This window comes from Athene cunicularia (genome assembly GCF_003259725.1).
Source record: "Athene cunicularia isolate RWA chromosome 4 unlocalized genomic scaffold, athCun1 chr4_part2, whole genome shotgun sequence".
Classification (NCBI taxonomy): Eukaryota; Metazoa; Chordata; class Aves; order Strigiformes; family Strigidae; genus Athene; species Athene cunicularia.
The window spans coordinates 23,130,865-23,150,514 of record NW_020799099.1 but is presented as its reverse complement, the minus strand read 5'-3'; the positions used below and the strand labels follow the sequence as shown (position 1 = coordinate 23,150,514).

Genomic DNA, 19,650 nt, shown 5'->3' with positions numbered 1-19,650 from the left:
TATAAAGAGTTAATCCATTTTTAACAGGCTATATGCTCAATCCTAGTGTGCATTTGAAATAACGTGTGAGTAGATGCATGCTGAAAATGCATGAAAAATTCTGGAATGTATAAATCCTTAAGAATTGCTTTGTCATTTATTAAAATGCGACTTGTAGTACGTTAATCCTTTCATAATTAATTCAAGCCTACTAACTGCCACTACCCTTGCACGTTAAAAGCCGGGAGTTTCTGCCAAAGCATAAGTCCCCAGCGCAGCCCTCAGACAGGTGCTATCAAGTCAGTCCTGCCACTCACTAGTCTCAGCTGTCACTTCACTACCCGCTTCCACCAGCTGCAGGGTGGGTGGGTGACAGCATGGTGTGACAGCAGCCCTCCAGCCTGTCCTCGGTTGCGTGGTTAAACCTGCGCTTCATGGTCCAAAGCACACCAGTATTAAAGGCTACACTAGGCAACCTCAGACAAACTTTGAGAAAGCATTTTACCAAGAAGCTACTTAGTATTTCCTTTGCATAAATACTATTGCATCGACAGGTAAAGAAACACTGGGACTGTTTTCAATTAGCTGAAAGTCAATACCAGACTTCCATCACAGCACACAAAAAATGCCAGTCACCATGCGAGACTGCAGGCTTTCACACAGGCAAGCAGATCCCTAGTAGTAGATCCCAGCAATGATCATTAGTTTAGACAGGCTTCCAGACACATGTTTGGAAGCAGCTGATCCCAGCAAGGACCAGGGAGCTGGACTCAGTGACCCTTATGGGCCCCTTACAAACCAAGACATTCTATGATTCTGTATTTATTTCACAGTCCCTGATCCTGTAATTGATGACACATAAGAAAACTCCTCCAGCTGCATGGAGGTTGAGTTTATAGCAGTTCACAGAATAATGCGGGTTGGAAGGGGTCTCAGGCAGTCACCGTTTGCTATGCTCAGCTGGAGGATTTGGACTCCATTACGCAGGTCCATATGAACAGCAAGAAATAATTTACCACAAATTTAGAAGCCAACTGAAATAACAGATTACTGACTAATGCCTTTCAGCCTTCTGTGGAAAAATAGCCTGTCATCATGCTTCTATCCACTTTCAATGGATATGCTTCATTTGCAAGTCCCTGTCAGATCCCATGACTTGCTTACACTGTGTTCATTCTGCACATCAGATACACAGACATTTGCTCTAGGACAAGTCCAAACAGATATCCATAGGAAGAATAACCTGCCAAAGGCACTGGCTACCCATGCTGAAGCTCAAGAAATGAATTTGCTAGTTGTCAACTCTTACTCACAGCTCAGAACAGACTAGAGATATCACAGTCTTAAGAGACATAACCTTACACAAATAGACAAAGTTGGCACTTCTCTTATTTCAGAAAGACTGACCCCGTTTCCCACAAAGGACCTACATCCCGTGGTCCCCACCCAACTGTTGGCTTTCCTAGAAAATCCAAACAAAAACCTCTCTCTCATATGCCTCTGAACTGCACAGGAATGCAAAAATACTAGGTTTTAGAATACATTTACATAATTCAATTTTGATGGTAACATTTTTGAAATGGCTACTCATCCCTTGCAAAACCAGTAAGAGACAGAGCAGCCTGCTAGGAGCCATAGATACTATCAGCTAGGTGGCCATACTGCAAGGATGACTGAGAATGTCACTCTAAAAATAACAGTTTCAAGAATCAAATGAAAGGTTTTGCATATCTAAAGAACAAAGCACCAGTTCAGAATAATGATGATATTTATAGGGCTATGGAATAATATGCATGTACATTATGGGTGTTCTTTAATGTCACAGATGCGATTTTATTCCGTTACAGCCATCATGACTCATATTTAAGCTTTACAATATACAGAACAGAATTAAATAGAAGTCAGCAGAGATTTGCTTCACACTTTATAAAGATATATATATATATTAATAATAAGATAAAAAATATTAGGTATGGTCAATACTGAAGTAGGTAATTGTGTATTACAGCAATGATGATCCTTATGACACTGAATTTGAAGTGATACAAACAGAAAAGAACATTCTCAGTGTAAAACTATGAAAGAGCTTTAGCAGAAACTAGGGGCATAGACTACTGTGGCCATTCCATATTCATGTATTCCCTGGCAGTTTATTAGATACTTTATTCTGTAAGTCTTCAACATAGCTTTTACAATGGACCGTGGCCACATCAAAAGCAACATTTAACTTATAGATGAACAAGAAAGGGCTTAATGCAATACACACACACGCCCCCAGAAAACTGCTTTAAGAGAGAACAAAACCACCTGTGAGATGTTTTCAAGACTAATCCACCACAGTGGAGTAAATGCCTACCACATGCCCATTTTTTCCCCAAACTAAAGCACCAATGGGATCTGTCAGGCAGACAGGAAAACACTTCAGTAACAGATAAAGATTTAAAAAAAAAGAGTTTTTAAGGATTCAATTTTAACAGCTCCTTTGAACTAACTGGAAATAAGATACACCATAGAAGTTCCTCATGCTAAATCTGTATGACACCCATATTTTTGTGCAAATACCAATGCTGCTCCTAATCCTATTTTTTTCTAACACAGAAAGCAGTACAAAAGGAGATATTTGTCTCTTCTGTGTTATTTTCATGTCTAAACAACACTCTACATATTTTGGAAAGCATCCCTCCCACCAGCTCTCTGGGCATCACTTTTCACCTAGTCTAAGTGGAAGATTGACTGCAGTGTACCAGCAACAAAAACTGTAGTAACTCTAGGTATCGTGCAAATACTTCATGTTCAGCTGGTGATGGAATAAAAATATTAACAGAGTGTTTTATAGGATGAGCTAAAGCAAATTTAATCTGAAGAGTTCAGAGTAGTTTGGAGGTATTTCTGAGTTTATGTCATTATATTCGTGGAAGATAGCGAGTCTCCAGCTAGATCCTGGCTATAGATGAAACATATCTAACCAGTCAGTGGATTGGTACAAGATCCCTACTGTTCTTCATCTGCAGAAGATACAAACTGTGCTGTTAAACCTGAGATTCGCTCTTTGAGCATTTAGCCCTAGCAGGTTGCTTTTCAGTCCCGAGTTATTTGGAATAAGAGTTGTGTTTGCCCTCAACTGTACGGCAATCCTACAGCTGCTGGCCCCCACTAGAGGCTGCTGAGTTCAGAATCACTATTAGATCACATTTTAAACAGTGATCCAAATTTGTTAGGAATTTTCAGAAGAGTAAAGCTAGATGCCCAATCCTTCAGATCACTCAAAATACAAGCTATAAACAGCAGATACTTTCTTGCTGTTCATTTTTTTAGAACACCACAAATCATCTGGCATTCATACCACTGACAGGAACAAAAGAAAACACTCCATTTGCCCTTCAGTTCAGAGAGACTGATCATCATTCACTTCTTCATCTGGAAAAGACTGTAAATAAACAAACCTGTTTGGCCAACTGATCCTTCTTCACCAAGCCAGTGGCTGCAGCAATGTTCCCTGCTCCTTCCACTGTCTTCTGGGCCACTGCTGTCACTCCTGTCACCACAGCTCCTCCAACATTAGACACTTGCTCTTTGGTTTTCTCAGCCACTGAGAAGCAGAAGATGGAAAAACACATTATGGCTCTGAGAGTTGTAAGTTTCTTAGAGAATCTATCACTGACAGCCCAACATCATGAAGAGCTGTAAGGCCATTACATGTTGTGTACCCCAAGTGGATCTTAAGAAATGAAACTATCCATCTGGTAACACTGGAGCAGCAGAGGTAAAAATTAGTCTTATTTGTGGCTCTGTTTCTTTCATGTGAAAGACATTTGATGTTTTCATTCACGTCTAGCTGTACTTTATGGAAGAAAAGTCATTACTTAAGGGCCCTTATTATCCCAACTCACTGTGTAACGTATAGTAATTCCATTCAATATATCCCAGTTTGGAAATGTATTCCAATTAGTCCACCACACACTTACTGCATGTTACAGGGCAAGGAAGACAATGTTGTTTACATTAGACTCAAACGCCATTGATTATTCTTTAATTTTTTAATATATACTTGATTAATAAGCAGAGCTTCTGTTGCTCAGAGAATTTCTAATACAAACTTTTATCTGGTTCTCTGAAATTTTTGGCCCGATGTTGATGTGTCTATCCATATCATACTAATCTACAAAAAGACCAAATGCCAAAGATGCTAAAGTGAACTGGATCAATAGCTAGCTTCCAAGCCCCAAGGCAACAACTCATTTAGCCTACATATACATCAGCAGTTGCCATTCTACCTTTCAGAATACTACTTCATTCTTTCTGCTCATCCATCCCCAAGGGCTCTTTCTGACAGCAGCTTGGACTATAGTGAAACCACTCTAAGAAAAGCAATGGGATGACTTCATGTCTTAAAGTTACATGCCCAGATTTTCAGAAAACACCACATTTACTCATCTAAACAAGGGACTGTTTTTCAAAAACATCAACTGCATAGCTTTGTAGTTCTAGCCAATTCTATAGCTTCCTTCAGCCCAAATCCTATCTGATCCATAAAATGTATTGATAGCTCTATTTGCACACTTTATGAGCACAGGATGGAGTCTCCTTGGCAAAAACCACACCCGTTCAGACACTATTTTGGGAAGCACATACAGAAGGAAGGGTTTCTATGGATAAATTAGATTTCTTTAAATCTTTACATAAGTATCAGCTGTCCATATTACAGGGCACACAGCAGAGATTGCTATGGTTGACGTTGACATTAGTAAAAAAAAAAAAATCATCACATTTTGGGCATATTGTTTACCTTTCTAGCTTTTTCCCAATTGTTATTTAAAGACCCAAATAATAAATATCTGCTGACCAAAAAAAGAGAGGCAAATAATTTAGTACTCATCCTAACTGAAAAGTGAACAATTAGTAACCTATAAAGTGTTATCTCTGTTATGACCAAAATCAGAAGCTTTCATTATAGATGTGGTGGTTTGAGCTCAGAGACTAAGCACCATGCAGCCACTCACTCCCCACTCCCACTCAAGTGCTGAGAAGGGAAAATGAGCAAAGATGCAGCTTAGTTCCCCCTTCCCCACTCCGGTGCTGAGAAGGAGGGAAACAAAAGACACAGGAACTTGAGATAAGGACAGGTCATTCTTTAAGGCACAGGCAAAAGACAGACTCATTAGGGGAAAATAAAAAGAACATAAATTTAGTACAGCCACTAACAGAGTAGGACCATGAGAAACATTATCATATCTTGAAAACGTCTTCCCCCATCCTGCCCTTATTCCCAGGTTCAGCTTTGCTCCCGATATCTCTACCTCCTCCCCTCCAGCAGTGCAGGGGGCAGGCAACAGGGGGTACGGTCAGGCCTGCTGCTTCTTGCACCTCAGGGGTGAGGGAACTCCTGGCATTCCTCTCCTGCTCCAGGATGGTCCCCCTCTCCCAGGAGACAGTCCTCCACAAACTCACTCTGTCATGAGTCACTCCCACAGGTGTGTGGGTCACCCCTGCATGTCATAAGCCTCCCAGAACCAAACTACAACACCACGACCTTCTTCCTGCAGGGTCCCATCCTTCCTTGGGTGCAGCCATCTGGATCAGTGTAGGGCCCCCACAGGCTGCAAATTGGTATCTGTTCCATCGTGAACCTCCATGGGGAGGGCCAGGTGGCCCTGTCCTCTCACCATGGGGTACAGGAAAGTCTCTGCTCTGGTGCACCTCCCCCTCCTACTCCTCCTTGCTTCCACCGACCTTGGTGTTTGCACAGATGTTCTCCTCACAACTCCCCCAACTCCTTACAGGCTCCTCTTCTTAAATACATTATTGCAGAGGCACAGCTAATTGCCCTGATTAGTTAGAATGAGTACTAAATGATCTGCCTCTATTTTTGGTCAGCAGATATTTATTATTTGGGTCTTTAAATAACAATTAGGAAAAAAAAACCTAGAAAGATAAACAAAAGTGCGAAGGCGGGTCTGACTTGGACCTGGAAGACCTTCGAGAAGCTTCTCACAGTGGGCCACTGCTGTAGCCCCCTCCCCTGCTACCAAAAAACCCCCGCCACTTACTCAAACCAGGAAAATAGAGCAGGACAACAACGGACTACTCTGTAACTAGAATCAGAAAGATTTCAATACGATAGAAAATCACAAAGAATGTAATTGTATCCATCCAGTACTCTATCGACAGGCTGCTTCTGCGGGGGGGGGAGTGTGATGAGAAAGCTCTGTCTGAAGTCTATTTATTCCTCACAGAAACACACTACCCTAGGAAAGGCTTGGTACATGCAAACAAAACAAAAAAAGCACAGAATCAGGCCACTAATGCTGTTACTGGCACAACAAGAAGATACCTGATAAAAGTAGTAAAAAAAGCAACATGCTTCAGAAATCAGAGCCAGATGATAAATCCAGCAAACTATACACATAGCACAGATTTGCAAAAGAACTCATACTAACAGGAGAAAGAGTCTCTTCCTTTCTGTCTCTAAGGAATACCTAAACACCATCCCATTACCAGAGTGACTCTGTGAATAAGCTCCAGCTTGGTGACCCTTCAGTTCTGGAACCCTAGCAACAGTAGAAATAAAACCAAAATAGGCTTCCAGTCTCATATATTTAGTTGTTTACACTAAGTAGTAACAGGGGAAAAGCATTAAGTGCGCTCAAACAAATCGGTTCAGAATGCCGGGGGTTGATACCAACTAATTAAATTAATCCGAATACCAGATTGTTTAATGATCTTAAGCCACTATGTATTTGTAAAGCTGATGTCTGCTTTGTATCACAGTGCTGAGAAAGAGCAAGTCAGCTTCTGCAGAGCTCTGCCATGCTATGGCTTGATTACTTCTGTCCACCTATGTAGAGACTGTCCATTCCAGTAAATGATCCTGGGATTGTGTACAATAACCATACCAAGGCTAACTTTGAAACTGAAGTTCTAATATTGACTCTAGCACTGCGCAGAAATTATTGGCATTGAAGCTCTCCTTTCCCTACTTACTGTAGATGAAGGGTAACATACAATATCAATGTGAAACCATTGGAGATATTCAAAAAGAGAATAGTTGATTTCCATTTTGCACAATAAAAGTAGATGAAAACCACAGGATTTCTCTGAATTACTGAAATTACTCTTACTGCACTAAATACACATTTGAATATGTCTTTCAGTCAATAAGGTTGCCTTAGGTACTTGAAGAATTCATTTACAAGGAAGCCATAAATACATTGGGGGTTCTTTAATTCACACAGTACGATAATGAGATTCACAAAATAAGTAAGATACCTGATGGAGTTAAAACAAACACAACAGGAATACCAATGGCCAGGAAAGTTAAGAAGAACAAGAATGATCAGAAAAGAAATAAGCAAAACACCTGAATATGGTTCATAACTTGATATTGTGTTTTGACTCAGCTTCAGGAAACAGCGACGTGGTTAAAATATCAAGGGCTTTTCAGCCTTGATCTTTTGTACAAACCAGTGCTTTACTTTGATTATCAGGAGATGGACTGTAAATATTTCACCTTTGATACCACACATTCCTGGACACTTATTCCTGGGAGATAAGCCAGATGGATGAATTATGCATTTACAGTCAAAGGCCAGTAGACACGTTAATTATGTAGGCAAGTCAGATACATGAACTAACACCCCATTAAAGCAATAAGCAAAATAACAAAACAAAACAAAAAAACCCCAAAACAATCTTCAGAAGTCCTGAGAAAGGGTGACTTGGCAAATAACATGCTCACTGTATTCCTGTGAATCACAGCCTAAACCTAGTAGAATCAGGTCATACTTTGCTTAGAGCAAGAAAAAGCTCAGTCTAGTATTTCTGGGTTTGGAAAGCAGCTGACTGAAAAGAGTATTTAGCTGTTCAGCACTTTGAGATCTGTCAGCTCCCAGTCCCTTCACCAGCAAAAGGTTTTAAACCACAAACTATTCAAAATTAGCAGAACTAGCAAGACCTTGGAACTCAGACAGTAAAAAAGGACTGACTACACAACTGTGAACACACACTCATTTTGATCTGTGCTTCTAGTTTGCCTTTGACTGTCTCCAACCTCTTGAATAATTTTTAGTCACATAACAAAATGTGTTATTTCACCTCAGGTTTCACATGATATTAACACCCTGGTGCATCATAAGACCACCAGGACTGGTGAACCCCTAGTCCTATGAAAAGAAACAAGTAGGTCTCTAAGTGTCCTAAAAGGCAATTTTGTCACATCAACTTGAATAGCATTGATTTAAATGGATCTGATTTCTAAGACAACTTCACTAGCATTTCTCACTATCTTATTATATCTCATAGCATCTCTACAGTGAATCCAAATCTATTTTTACCTACCTTCTCTGCTTGCCAGAACAATTCTTCATAGACTTGCAATATTTTTTATTTTTAAAAATGTGCCCAAGCAATTCCTGTTCTTACACTATCAAGCCTATACTTTTTCATTTCACAAACTGTGCTCTCTGGATTTTGCCACATTTCAACCTGCATGTCCTCTATGCATTTTTCATTTTCATTCAATGTTCAAACTCCTTTCAAACAGTTTAATAACTAGAAGGAAACTTCGGGTGTTTCACTTTGCGTCAATCATTTCCTAAAGTGGGTGAAAAGCAACCACTGTTTCGCCTAAAATTGCCTGAATTTTCTATTAATAGGTGCAGTACGTAACAGATGTGCTCTCCTTATGTCTGGCTTTATAGTCCGTTTCATATATTCCACAAAAAAAATTAACATCTTTTCAGATCTATCAGAAATTCTATTCATCTACTTAAAATTTCATGTCTCACTACACATACTCCAATCAGATAAAGATGGATACTTACAGCATTTGAGATCAGTTGTTTCTGTCAGAAGAAGGGAAAGAAGTTCCCTGCTAAACTCACCTACTACACAGTCTCAACTCTTCATCAAGTTTCATACGTGTGCAAATGGTCTTGACTTTTATTCTACCACAGCCCAGCTTGGTGAACATCACCTCTATTAACTTTCTTACTAATGCTGTCAGTTGCTGCTCCCACATGTGTGATGATACTAGATATATGTTCCTCAAATCTCATTCTAATGCAATCCTCTATTGATTATAGTCATGATCCCTCTGAACATCTCTCTTAATTGAGGTCTAGAAAGATGAGATTTCAAACCTCATAACACAAACATGCATGTTTAGCCTGCAGCTAAACTCTGAAGGACTATCATAGATGTTCTGTTCAGTTTTATGATTAAAAATACTCGTGATTGACTGAATCATTTATTTGGGTTGTGGTATTAAGTACTGCCAAGTTTACCTACGGTTGTTCATCCTTTGCATTGGCTTACATGAGCACAGGTGAATGATACACATACTGTACATAGAACAAAAAGAAATCCTTTTATACTCCCTTACTTATTTGATTTCTAATTTCTTAGGGGAAAACCACCTTAAATTTCTTGACCATTTATTTCCTTCACATCTCCAGAAGTCCCTTATTCTACAGCGGAAAATTACATGTTCTATTCCATGCACTACAGTCAGCTAAGGTTTTCCTGTACCCCGTAGAGATCAAACACTTCCATTCATTTTGCCACTTACTACAAATTACTGGTTACTGGTTTCAGTTCATACCTAAAATGATCCCTGCAAATTAATTTAAAATGCAAATTTACTCTTTTTCAGTGTAGAAATGCTAAATATACTGCCCAATATTAACTTCAAAGTTTGAAAGTGCTGTTGCTACTGAGAGATTAGGCAGTTCTAAAAAACCCTCATAACTGTGACAAATTCAAATCAACTTACCAAAACTCTGAAACTTCTTTCTTTCCTCTAAGCCATTTCCTTCTATCTTCCTACCCAACCAGCTCCAGTGGGACACGCTGAGGAGTCACAAGAATCTTTTAGGGATGGAGGGAGTGACGGGGCATGTCCACACTGCAGTGGCAGCATGACTGTGGGTACAGCAGGCACACCTTACCTGAGACTGCACTATCTGTCTGGTTGGAAACAGACCTCAGGCTGGGATGAAGAACCACTAAGAACACAGGTGCTACTCGGGTATTAAGCTCACATGGAATTCCCTGTAGCCACAGATGTACCAGTTTAAAGCCCTCTGAATCAGTCCTGCCAATTACAAGCAAAGACACAGGTGGATCCCATCAGGCCCTAGCATACCTTGTTTCAAAGACTCTTACATGATTATAAAAAACAAAGTTTTGGCAGAGACAGGGGTCCTGGAGCCAGGTATTGATGTCTTGGGAACACATGTTTCTTCCAGAATCTCTCTCCATTACTGAGAGGATTAAGGAAAACACTACCTGTACTCCCAAAGCATTTAGCAGTCTTCCCAGGGACCTGAAATATTTTTTGATCAACATTGCACTTCTGGTTGCAACATCATTAGTACCCACATGAAAAATCAGGGGAGAGTGACAGTCTGAAGGTTGTACTAAACTTGTCAGTTACCTGGTGACATCCCCAGTTGGGGGCCCAGAGGTGCAGCAAACTTCCCAGAGAAGAGCATCTGGTCTGCAAATGGGTGCCTCTGTTCTGCTCAGGAGGCAATCACCAGTGACCATAACTCATTTCTTCTCAGTGCTAGTCTTAACGCAGGTCTTGCTGTGAGGTGTTGGTTGATGCATCCTTGGTGGGGATGCTTACAAGGTTCCTCCTCTTATCTTACCATGCACTTAGTCTCCCATACCCAGAGCCTTGTACCTAATTCTGTAAAGGTAGCTGAGGGGGTTCCTCTTACAGCTCCGTGCAGTAACCTGCTTCCACCCCTCCCTATCCCCCACAACACTGCCCTCCTCCAGGCACAAAACAGATCCTGGACCTACCTCTATAGCAGCCATGCTGAGCTGGCTTGCGTGTGCCCGAGATGGCAGAGCACAGCTCCATGGACCCGTCTCCTTCTCAGACCCTTTGTGTGTTGCTGGAAACAGACCTCAGGCTGGGATGAAGAACCACTAAAAGCACAGGTGATACTTGGGCATTAAGCTCAAATAGAATTCTCTGCAGTCACAGATGCAGTCACCAGTTTACAGCCTCAGCTTGCCCACCTCCTCCTGCAGCTTGGCCACCGGGCCACACCTGCAGCCCTGCATGTTACTGCCCTCCATCTTGGGGAACATCCCCCCACACACCCCCCAAAGCCTGGGTGGGGGAAGCCACATGGGAAACGTGCCCTCTGCAATCCTTATACAATAGTTATCCTATGCTATAGTTACACAGCAGCCAACTTAACAGTAGCTTGAGTGTAATCATATGGGCTGCAGTCAACAACAGCAACTATACAGCAGGGCTGAGTTAGTGACTGCAGAGGTGAAACTTATTTTGCATCCCAGCCTCACTGGGGATAGTCTAAAAGACTTAAGCATGGACACACCACTGACCTCATTGGCCTTAACTGGAAATACTCCCTGTGGTTTTTCCTTTCTACCTAGGTCTTACAGTCCCCACTGTATGAAGGAGGTTTCTTCTACATTATTTTCCCTCCTTTGCTGCAGTAATTCCTGTCTCTTCCACAAGCATTGGTCCCGACCGACTATGAGCTCCTAAATCAGCAAAGTTCTCCTGACACATACTCAAGTCCCTCCCCAGTTTGCCTTCCACAGTCCTTCTCCAGATCTCACTTTTCTGCCTCTTCAGATCACAAGGAGAAAAAACTACTTCATAACAAAAAAAAAAAAAAAAAAAAAAAAAAAAAAAAAAAAAAAAAAAAAAAAGCAACTTCACTTTTTTATATCAACTAGTTTATAACTTTCCAGCACAGAATATTTCACTTTGGCAATAAACAAACAGCAGAAAGACCCTTGATATACTTATTTCTACAGAGGTAAGATATTTCCTTCTGTTTAGTATCTGGTTTCACTAGTCTCCTGGCTCATACTAGTACAGCTTGAATTTGGTTCAGAACAACTCCCAAAAAATCCTTCTCACGTAGAAACAACTATATTAAATTTACCTATTTGATTGTAGAAGTGTATGCTTTTTGACAAAATGATGTTGCTTTCTGCCTCTCAATTTCTCTGTTTTTCTACTATTCATGAATTAGAGTGCTCTCAAAAAAAAATACACAGAAATTTTAACAGCTAAATGGTTAGTTAATCAAACATAGGGATGCAGTTGAAATTAAGAGGTAATTATCTTACCTGTTGTGACACCATGAACAACTCCTTCCTTGGTCCTGGAACCTAAATAAAGAACAGGATTAATTAGGTTGAAAATGCATGTTCTTGAGTACTGGTAAAGATTAGATGGATGATAAACAGGGATGAATATATAGATTACACACAGCTGCATACAGTATTTTCTAAGCTTATTAAAATTAAAGACCAATTTAAGGGAAAGGGCAAAACCATCAACACAGAGCAACTGCATGAATGTGTATTGGCTGTGGAAGGGTGAATAATACTGGAAATGCTTCCGCAGTCTATTTCTTGTATGTACTGACTTCCTTGCCATTTTCTTAATGGCTGTGTTAACTAAGCCCCCCACTTTGCAAGCTCACATGGATGACTCCACAGAAATCATGTTGCTGTTAACATCCTAAGGAGGCTCACGCATGTTGTTTATAGAGATCAGAGCCAAAGTTTCCACAAGATCCTTACAATTTCATCTTTCAACTCTTTCCCAGATCTCAGTTTGCAGCGGTTAACAACTGTTATTGAACTACAGAAAGACCTAGAAGTTAAAATCATGGGGGAGCTGGTAGCGCTCGGCAGATTTAGTCAAAAATTAATCTGAAAGGGAAACATTAAACAATACATAGGATTCAAACGTGAAAATGCCCCCAGAGTCAAACCCAAGGTCTGCTGCATCCAGTGTCCTCCTTGTCACAGGCACATGTGACAACTTACATAAAATTCTGGAGACAGCAACCTAGAGCTATGAGACATAATGCAAGACCTGTGTAAGCACTGTAACTCTATCACCCTGAAGACCAAACTGATTTCTGGAACACCCATGTAAAAATATCACGGCTTTTTATCATGCTGCATGAAAGGGAACAATCTCTCTTGTGTCTTCAATGGAAAGAGAAACAAATCAGCACATACTACTGTTGAAAACATAACTTCATGTCTTTTTCCCTACCAGAGATCTACTTGTCCTACTTGCTACTAGTGCCAATTTATGGAACTTAAGACATGTATTTGTGGTACTATCAAACTGACTACAGCATTGAAAAGGCTCCGTTATCCGTGAGCAAGAGCAGAATAATAATTCATGATAAATGAGAGGAAAAAAAAAAAAGTTGCATCAAGTAAAATGACATGTTCCTTTAACTAGCTAATGAAGAGGTTAGAAAAGTCTTTCCCCCCCTGTATTCTGATTTTCTCTTTAAAAAAAGCTGTTTCTCTCACCGAAGATATTTACCACTGAAAGAATCGTTCATTTAATTAGATCCAAGGGTTAACAACTGTTTTATGACTTTGGTTCTCAGTCTTGCAGCACCATGAGACCTGAAGATGCAAAGCACTTTGAACACATACTGCAATCCAAGCAGATAATTGTTCTACTGACTTCTACAAAGAGACTAAACACCATTTCAGGCTTACAGTGTTTCTATGGCATACTTAATATTAAGCATTTGCTTTTAAATGCATATTTAGATCTGGCCAATATCTCGTCCATCTTATTGAAGTTATTGTCTGCAGGCCAAGCTATTAAACACATGGAAACCTGTGAATAGAAAGTACTCAGTTCCCTAGGGCTGGTAAGAGATGGATGGTATGGCAGAACTCCCTGAGGACCTCTGCAAAGTATACATCTCCAGAGGGACATATGCAAGTCGGTTCTTATTTCACTTACCCTGACCGAACACTGCTATAACCACAACTAAGACAGAAATGCTAGTCTGTTAGTGGAAGACAAGACTTTAACAAAAGCTTGGCTTGCAGACCCATACAGAACAGTTATGTATAGATAAATCCAATTGGCAAACAACCAGCTAAATGGTGGTCCAAACCTTACAGCATATATTAGAGCTCAATACTATTTGCCCCACTACTGCACACTTGCATGGAAGTAGCTGTTTTTGCAGTCACAGCTACAACAGCATCTAGAAGTACATTAGGATATGCCAGAACAGACCTATAAATAACAACAGTTGAATTCAGTAGGACAGCTTCTGGCTGGCAACGAAGGAAAGCTGGTCATCCATATCGCTTCCAAGAGAAACCAGCTGTCCTTCATTCCCAAAACATCAATAATCTTGCTTATTGTACTCTTCTGTAACAAGGGCAACAGAGGAATCAAAGTAGGGATAATATAAGACCAAGGAACCTGACTCTGACCTACACTGCTGAGCTGATGCAATTGGAGCTGGTTAAAGACATGGAGACATAAGCCCTAATTAAGATGACAATATCTGCTTTCCTAAGGAAAACACTTGCTCCCAAGTGCTGAAGCCCATTATTCCACCAGACAGACCTTGAGTGCCCTGACTACTCTGCTGGCTTCTCTACTACCAAAGGAAAATAAGAAACCTTCTGAAAAGAGTGCAGCAGAGGAATTTGGATGGTCTTGCCAAATAGGTCATGACTGCACTGTTCTACTCTAAGGCCATGTGCCAGCTAAGTACAGGGAGTAGTAAACAACTCATCCCCTAGCCACCCTGCTCCTGATAAACTATTCCTTTGTCTTGCTAAGGTATAACACAACAAAAAATGATCAAACTGGAAACTTCCATTCCTGACCACTGAACATGCACTCAAGAGTCAATTGAGCAAAAGATTCAGCTCTCTAGCAGCACACAGAGCTCAGAGGAGTTCTTGAGCAGCAGATCAGTAAGAGCATGCCAGAGCAGCCTTCTTACTCTTAGTTCTTGTTATCAAAGCAAGTGGGGATAAATATTGCCACTTATTTCCTCACTGCTTCAGACCAACAGCTCTTGAAGGATACGTAGAAACCCAGTTTTAAATTTACAGCATACACAATGCAGCACAGGACTGCTGAGCCTCACTCCTCCTTTCTAATCCATGATCAGGCCATTGTTTGACATCAGGAAAGGACCTGATGCTGTGCTTGTATGAGTCAAGACAGAGCCACTGATTTCAGCTGGCCAGTGCTGAAATACATCAGCAGAGGAATTTAGAGGAAAAAACCACACACCTGAAAGCATAAAAACACACTATAGACTGTACTGAACAGTATCTTGGGTATTAAAAAGCAGGACAAAGACAGTAGACTAGATGAAGAAAGAACAGACCAGCATGGAGAGGTAAAAAGATCTCTGGTTAACCCTCCAGTATGCCACTCTCCCTCAGAGCTCTAAATTTCCTCCCATGCCAAAGAAAACTTTTCTTGTGACAAAGGAAAAAAAAAAAAAAAAGAAAAAAGTGACAATGACCACATTTCATCCCAAGCAGAAGCTTTTGTTATTAGAACTCTTGTCAGATAGAACGATGTTACAATCTTTCAGATAATGGTTAGCAGCAGCCAGGACAGAAAGGTCCAGACCTTTTCCATATTTACTTAAATTCCACTGATTTCAGTGAGATACCATATCACCAAGGGGATCTGGACTAAAGACTTCACATCTTATTAATTCTCCAGCAGCAATGGATGGCTGAATGTTAAGGAGTTGACTGTTGAAACTGAAAATGATTAACAGGTCCTTCTCAGCCCAGTGTTGTTAGGTTCTTCTTCTCTGCAAGATGTCAAGCATCTTTCACAGCATAATATGGCTGTGAAACTCATATCTGAAAACCCAACTATAGAGATAGGGAGGGAGAAACCTTCAGGAGCTCTAATGCAGTGTGCAGCTCCTCTCCTCATACAGGGGTTTCATCACCTTTTGCATGCAACTGTTATCAGCCTACAGAACCAAAGAATTATCACACCAGCCTTTGCTAATGCTGCTCAGAAGAGCCACTCCTGCTGTGTGCTTGGGAAGTAGACAGAGAAATACCCAGCTCTGTTTGCCCCTTGATCCTGGTGAAGCTTTAGCTGGAGCAGCCGTGGCTTCTTATAAACAGGTATGGGCAGGAACACACACAGGCCTATGAGCTGCCAGAGCTCCTGAAGGCAGCTTCCAACCACAGGCTTTTTTACCTGCATGATTGAAACTCTGCATATAGCTCTTTCCTCCTGAAAAGCAGGCATCTGCTGTGGGAAGGATCCTTACCGTTACTACAATCATATACATAGTTCTCTATCATGGCTCAGGGCTCTGCTGTCCGCAGTATTTTATTCTTGAAATAAATAGCAAGCCTGCCCTTGAAAGTTCAACCTCAGAAAAAGCATCTCAGAAGAGATTAGGAAATCTGTTGCCTTTGGGAGCCGAACTAAGTTCAAATATTATTACAATCTGGAAAACAGGTCAGACACAAAGATTAATTCAGCACAAAATGCAGGTTTCTAACACAAAGAAATCAGTGACCCCAGAAGCATGGTCAGGAACTAGAAGAAAACAAAATTAAAAAAAGAAAGCCCTACTCCTGAAAAATAACTCCAACGTCAAGCACAATGTACAGTGAAAGGACATCTATTTTGATACAGAAAATGAGCAGACGCTCATTTTAAAATAGACTCATCTTACAATTAGTTTTCAAAATGACTGCCATCTCTGTTGGCAAGAGCACCGAGCTTTGCCATGGCTCAGCAGGAGAAAAGCATATTCCAAATGAGTAGTCTAAACTATTGGAGCAGAAATAATTTGTTACAGACAGCAACTAGCCTGCAAGGGCAGAGGGAATCCTGAAAAGGCACTGGAATTGAAGAGATCTCAGTGCTCCCCTTTAAAAGAAATGCCTCTGGTTTTCAGCTCTGTTTAACTTCTCTTTGATATCTGTGCACATCATCCTAGCTACACACAGCATCCATTACAGAACTGACCTGCTAGAAAAATCAGCAAAAAAGAAATAACCTCCAGAAAAGAGTATCTTTTCCCCTCCATTATTTTATAGATGAACTTTATTTAATGAATAGGAGAAATAGATCCATGACTATTTTTTTTTTTTTTTAAAAAAAACACTAATTCATACAGTCTTGGCAGATAATTTTCCTGTGAATTTTTCATGGCAGCATTTGCAAGATAGTCCTCTAAAGCCCAATGCTTGCTAAGTAAAGAGGATGATCATGCAATCAGTGTACCGATCTGGGACTTGAAAATAATTTTATCCCTGGCTCTGTGCAAGACTCTCGTGTGACCTAGATAAGTCACTTAACAACTGCTTCACTACCTTGGGGTCTACCTGCCCTACCTCATTAACTGTAGTGGCTCTTCCTTAAGAAGTCATGGAAAGTATCTGCTATGGATATGCAATATTACCTGAAGCACGGAACATGAAGTTAATTTCAAGAGATGAGATGACACCTGACATACAAAATGTTAATGCTGACATGCCAAGCAGCCAGCATGGCTTATGCTCAGTTCCTGAATTAACCTTTCATACACGTTCTACGGGATGTTGTAAAGCTACTTTCCACTTCAGATTTTACAAATTTTTCTCAATTTATTTTACTGTATCAACTACCCCTTCAGCCTTAACCTAGTAAACATCTTGAACAGACCGTCAGCTAGTGACCTGTACCATAAAGCACCCCCTAAGACACAAAATTATTCAGTCTGGCATTACAGGTGTGGCACCACAGAGCAGTAACACACGGTCAGCACAACACAGTGACCTAAGAACCAAAGTTTGGCTTCAAAGAACTGGAGTTCAAGGGGTCACAACTCTCCTCTTGTTCTGTAACAGTCTCCTACAAGTGATTACGTATATATTTTTGCAGAAGAATAGGTCTGATGAGGATCCAGCTGTGAGCGTCAGGGTACACCGACCAGCAGTGTGATCTCTGCTGCCCACCTACCCACATAGAGGACACCCTCTTTCGTCTTTCCTGCTGCCTCTGCCACACCCTGCTTGGTTTTTTCTGCTGCTGCTACGACTCCCTCCTTTGCCTTGGAAAGTCCTTTCATGAACACATCCATGGCTGAGAAATTTCTTCACACAGCTCTAGAAAAAACAAAAAAGAAAAAGACAGTACACTTTCAATAAAATTTTTTTTTTTCAGCTTTTTATCCCAGAAAAGGAGGAAAATTTTATTCAGACCTAATGGCATCACAATTACTTAAAAATGATAGTATTTATACCCTCATAATATGTACTTTCACCCTTATTTCTGATTAGCATTACACAAACACCTTTCCGTATGTGAGGTTACACTCAGTATTTCAGATAGAAAGAACAGTTAAATAACTAGAAAGGGGTACGATTACATGAATCGCTTTTTCTCACATGCTGCAGTACATAGCAAACTAAACAGCACTGCCAGAGCAGCTCCCTCAATTCAAGCAAAGCTTGGGGATCCTGTTTCCACAGAATCCCACAGAGAGGTTGCTGTTAACGCAGTTCTAGTTGGAAGATGGACTCATTGGTATGACAAGTCCCTTCCTTGCCTACCAAAGCATCATTTCCTCCAAAGGACAATTCAGTTCACATGCTGATTGCAAGGTTTAGCCCTGTGATTTGATGATACTCCACCTCTCATCCAGAGGAAAAACCCAACTTAAAAAAACCCTAGCGACTTACAAGAAAGACCAACAAACCAAATCACAAAACCCCCAAATCCTTCTAAATGACAAATGTTCACTTGTTATAAGAAACTGCCATTACAACCCAGAAGGACTGGAGCAAATAGAAAATGATGCTTTACCAGCAGTCCAGCATTTTGTGCACAGCACACGTCACTTTCTGGAAACTGAGTTTTCCCAAATGGGTTCTTTGCATGTATCAAGACTGAGAAAAGATTTTACTAAAAAGCAAAAGCAAGAATGCAGGATTTTAAAAGCACTGCACTAAATCTACCAAGTGAGTGCTGTGGCAGCTATACAACCCAGCACTACATCAAAACTACTAAAATAGTAATGAAACCCAAGAAATCAGTGTCTCTTCAACAAAATCGTTATCGATAGTCCTTTATCTTCCTGCACCCACACAGAAAGAAGCGCTGCCTGTTATTTTCTTTTCTCTGCTTGGAGGCTGAGTAGGAGGAACGGATGTCTAGGAAGGCATCTGGGCTGCCGCAGCTTTCGTCTAACTCGTGACGAGCGTGCGGGGAAAGGCAGCGTTTGTGCTCCAGCCAAACTGCCTACGGGACCTGTTACCCTGGGGCTGGAGAGGGGGGGCCGGGGGTCTTACACACGCAAAGCCGGGCGGAGGCAGGCCCCAGCCCGCGGGACCCTCCGGCTCTTCCGCCGCTGGGGTCCCCAGGCCTGTCCCCAGTCCCATCCATCCCCGGGTGGAGGCAGCGCCACGACCAGGTGCGGGGGCACCTGGGGACCGGGCGGGTGGTGCGGAATGTATATATGAGATGATACACAGGCACCTGCAGAGGGAGGGAGAGGGTAGGGCGTCGCGACCATATATAAATACACACATACAGAGAGAAAGAGGCACCTACCGAGGCGGGCAGGGCGACGCGACCGTACAGCACCCACGGGCTCCAGCTGACACGCCGTCTGCACAAGGCGGCCACGGCGCCCGGCTTCTCCTCCCTCCCCCGTACCCACAAGAGGACGTTAAACAGGAATTATATACATACATATGACGTTTTACAGATTTTATATATATAAATACACGTGTGCGTACACACACACAAGCGCGCACCCCTACAGCTACGCAGACACAGCGAGCCCAGCCCTCGGCAGCACCGACGCGGAGCGGAGCCTCTCCCAGCCCCGCCGCGCCGCTCCCTCC

At 41.4% G+C, this 19,650-nt stretch overlaps 1 protein-coding gene across 1 annotated transcript in view; it reads right to left on the bottom strand.

Annotated features, from left to right (window-relative positions):
- The window catches only part of SNCA (synuclein alpha), a 70,969-nt gene extending 51,487 nt beyond the window's left edge, over positions 1 to 19,482 (bottom strand). Inside the window, exons 1-4 of the mRNA XM_026848102.1 lie at positions 19,355 to 19,482; positions 17,762 to 17,907; positions 12,100 to 12,141; positions 3,423 to 3,568 (exon numbers count right to left, since the gene is read on the bottom strand). Of these exons, the coding sequence (XP_026703903.1) occupies positions 3,423 to 3,568; positions 12,100 to 12,141; positions 17,762 to 17,882 (309 nt within the window). The 5' untranslated portion in view covers positions 17,883 to 17,907; positions 19,355 to 19,482. The remainder of the gene's footprint in view (positions 1 to 3,422; positions 3,569 to 12,099; positions 12,142 to 17,761; positions 17,908 to 19,354) is intronic.
- Positions 19,483 to 19,650: the final 168 nt, after the last annotated feature.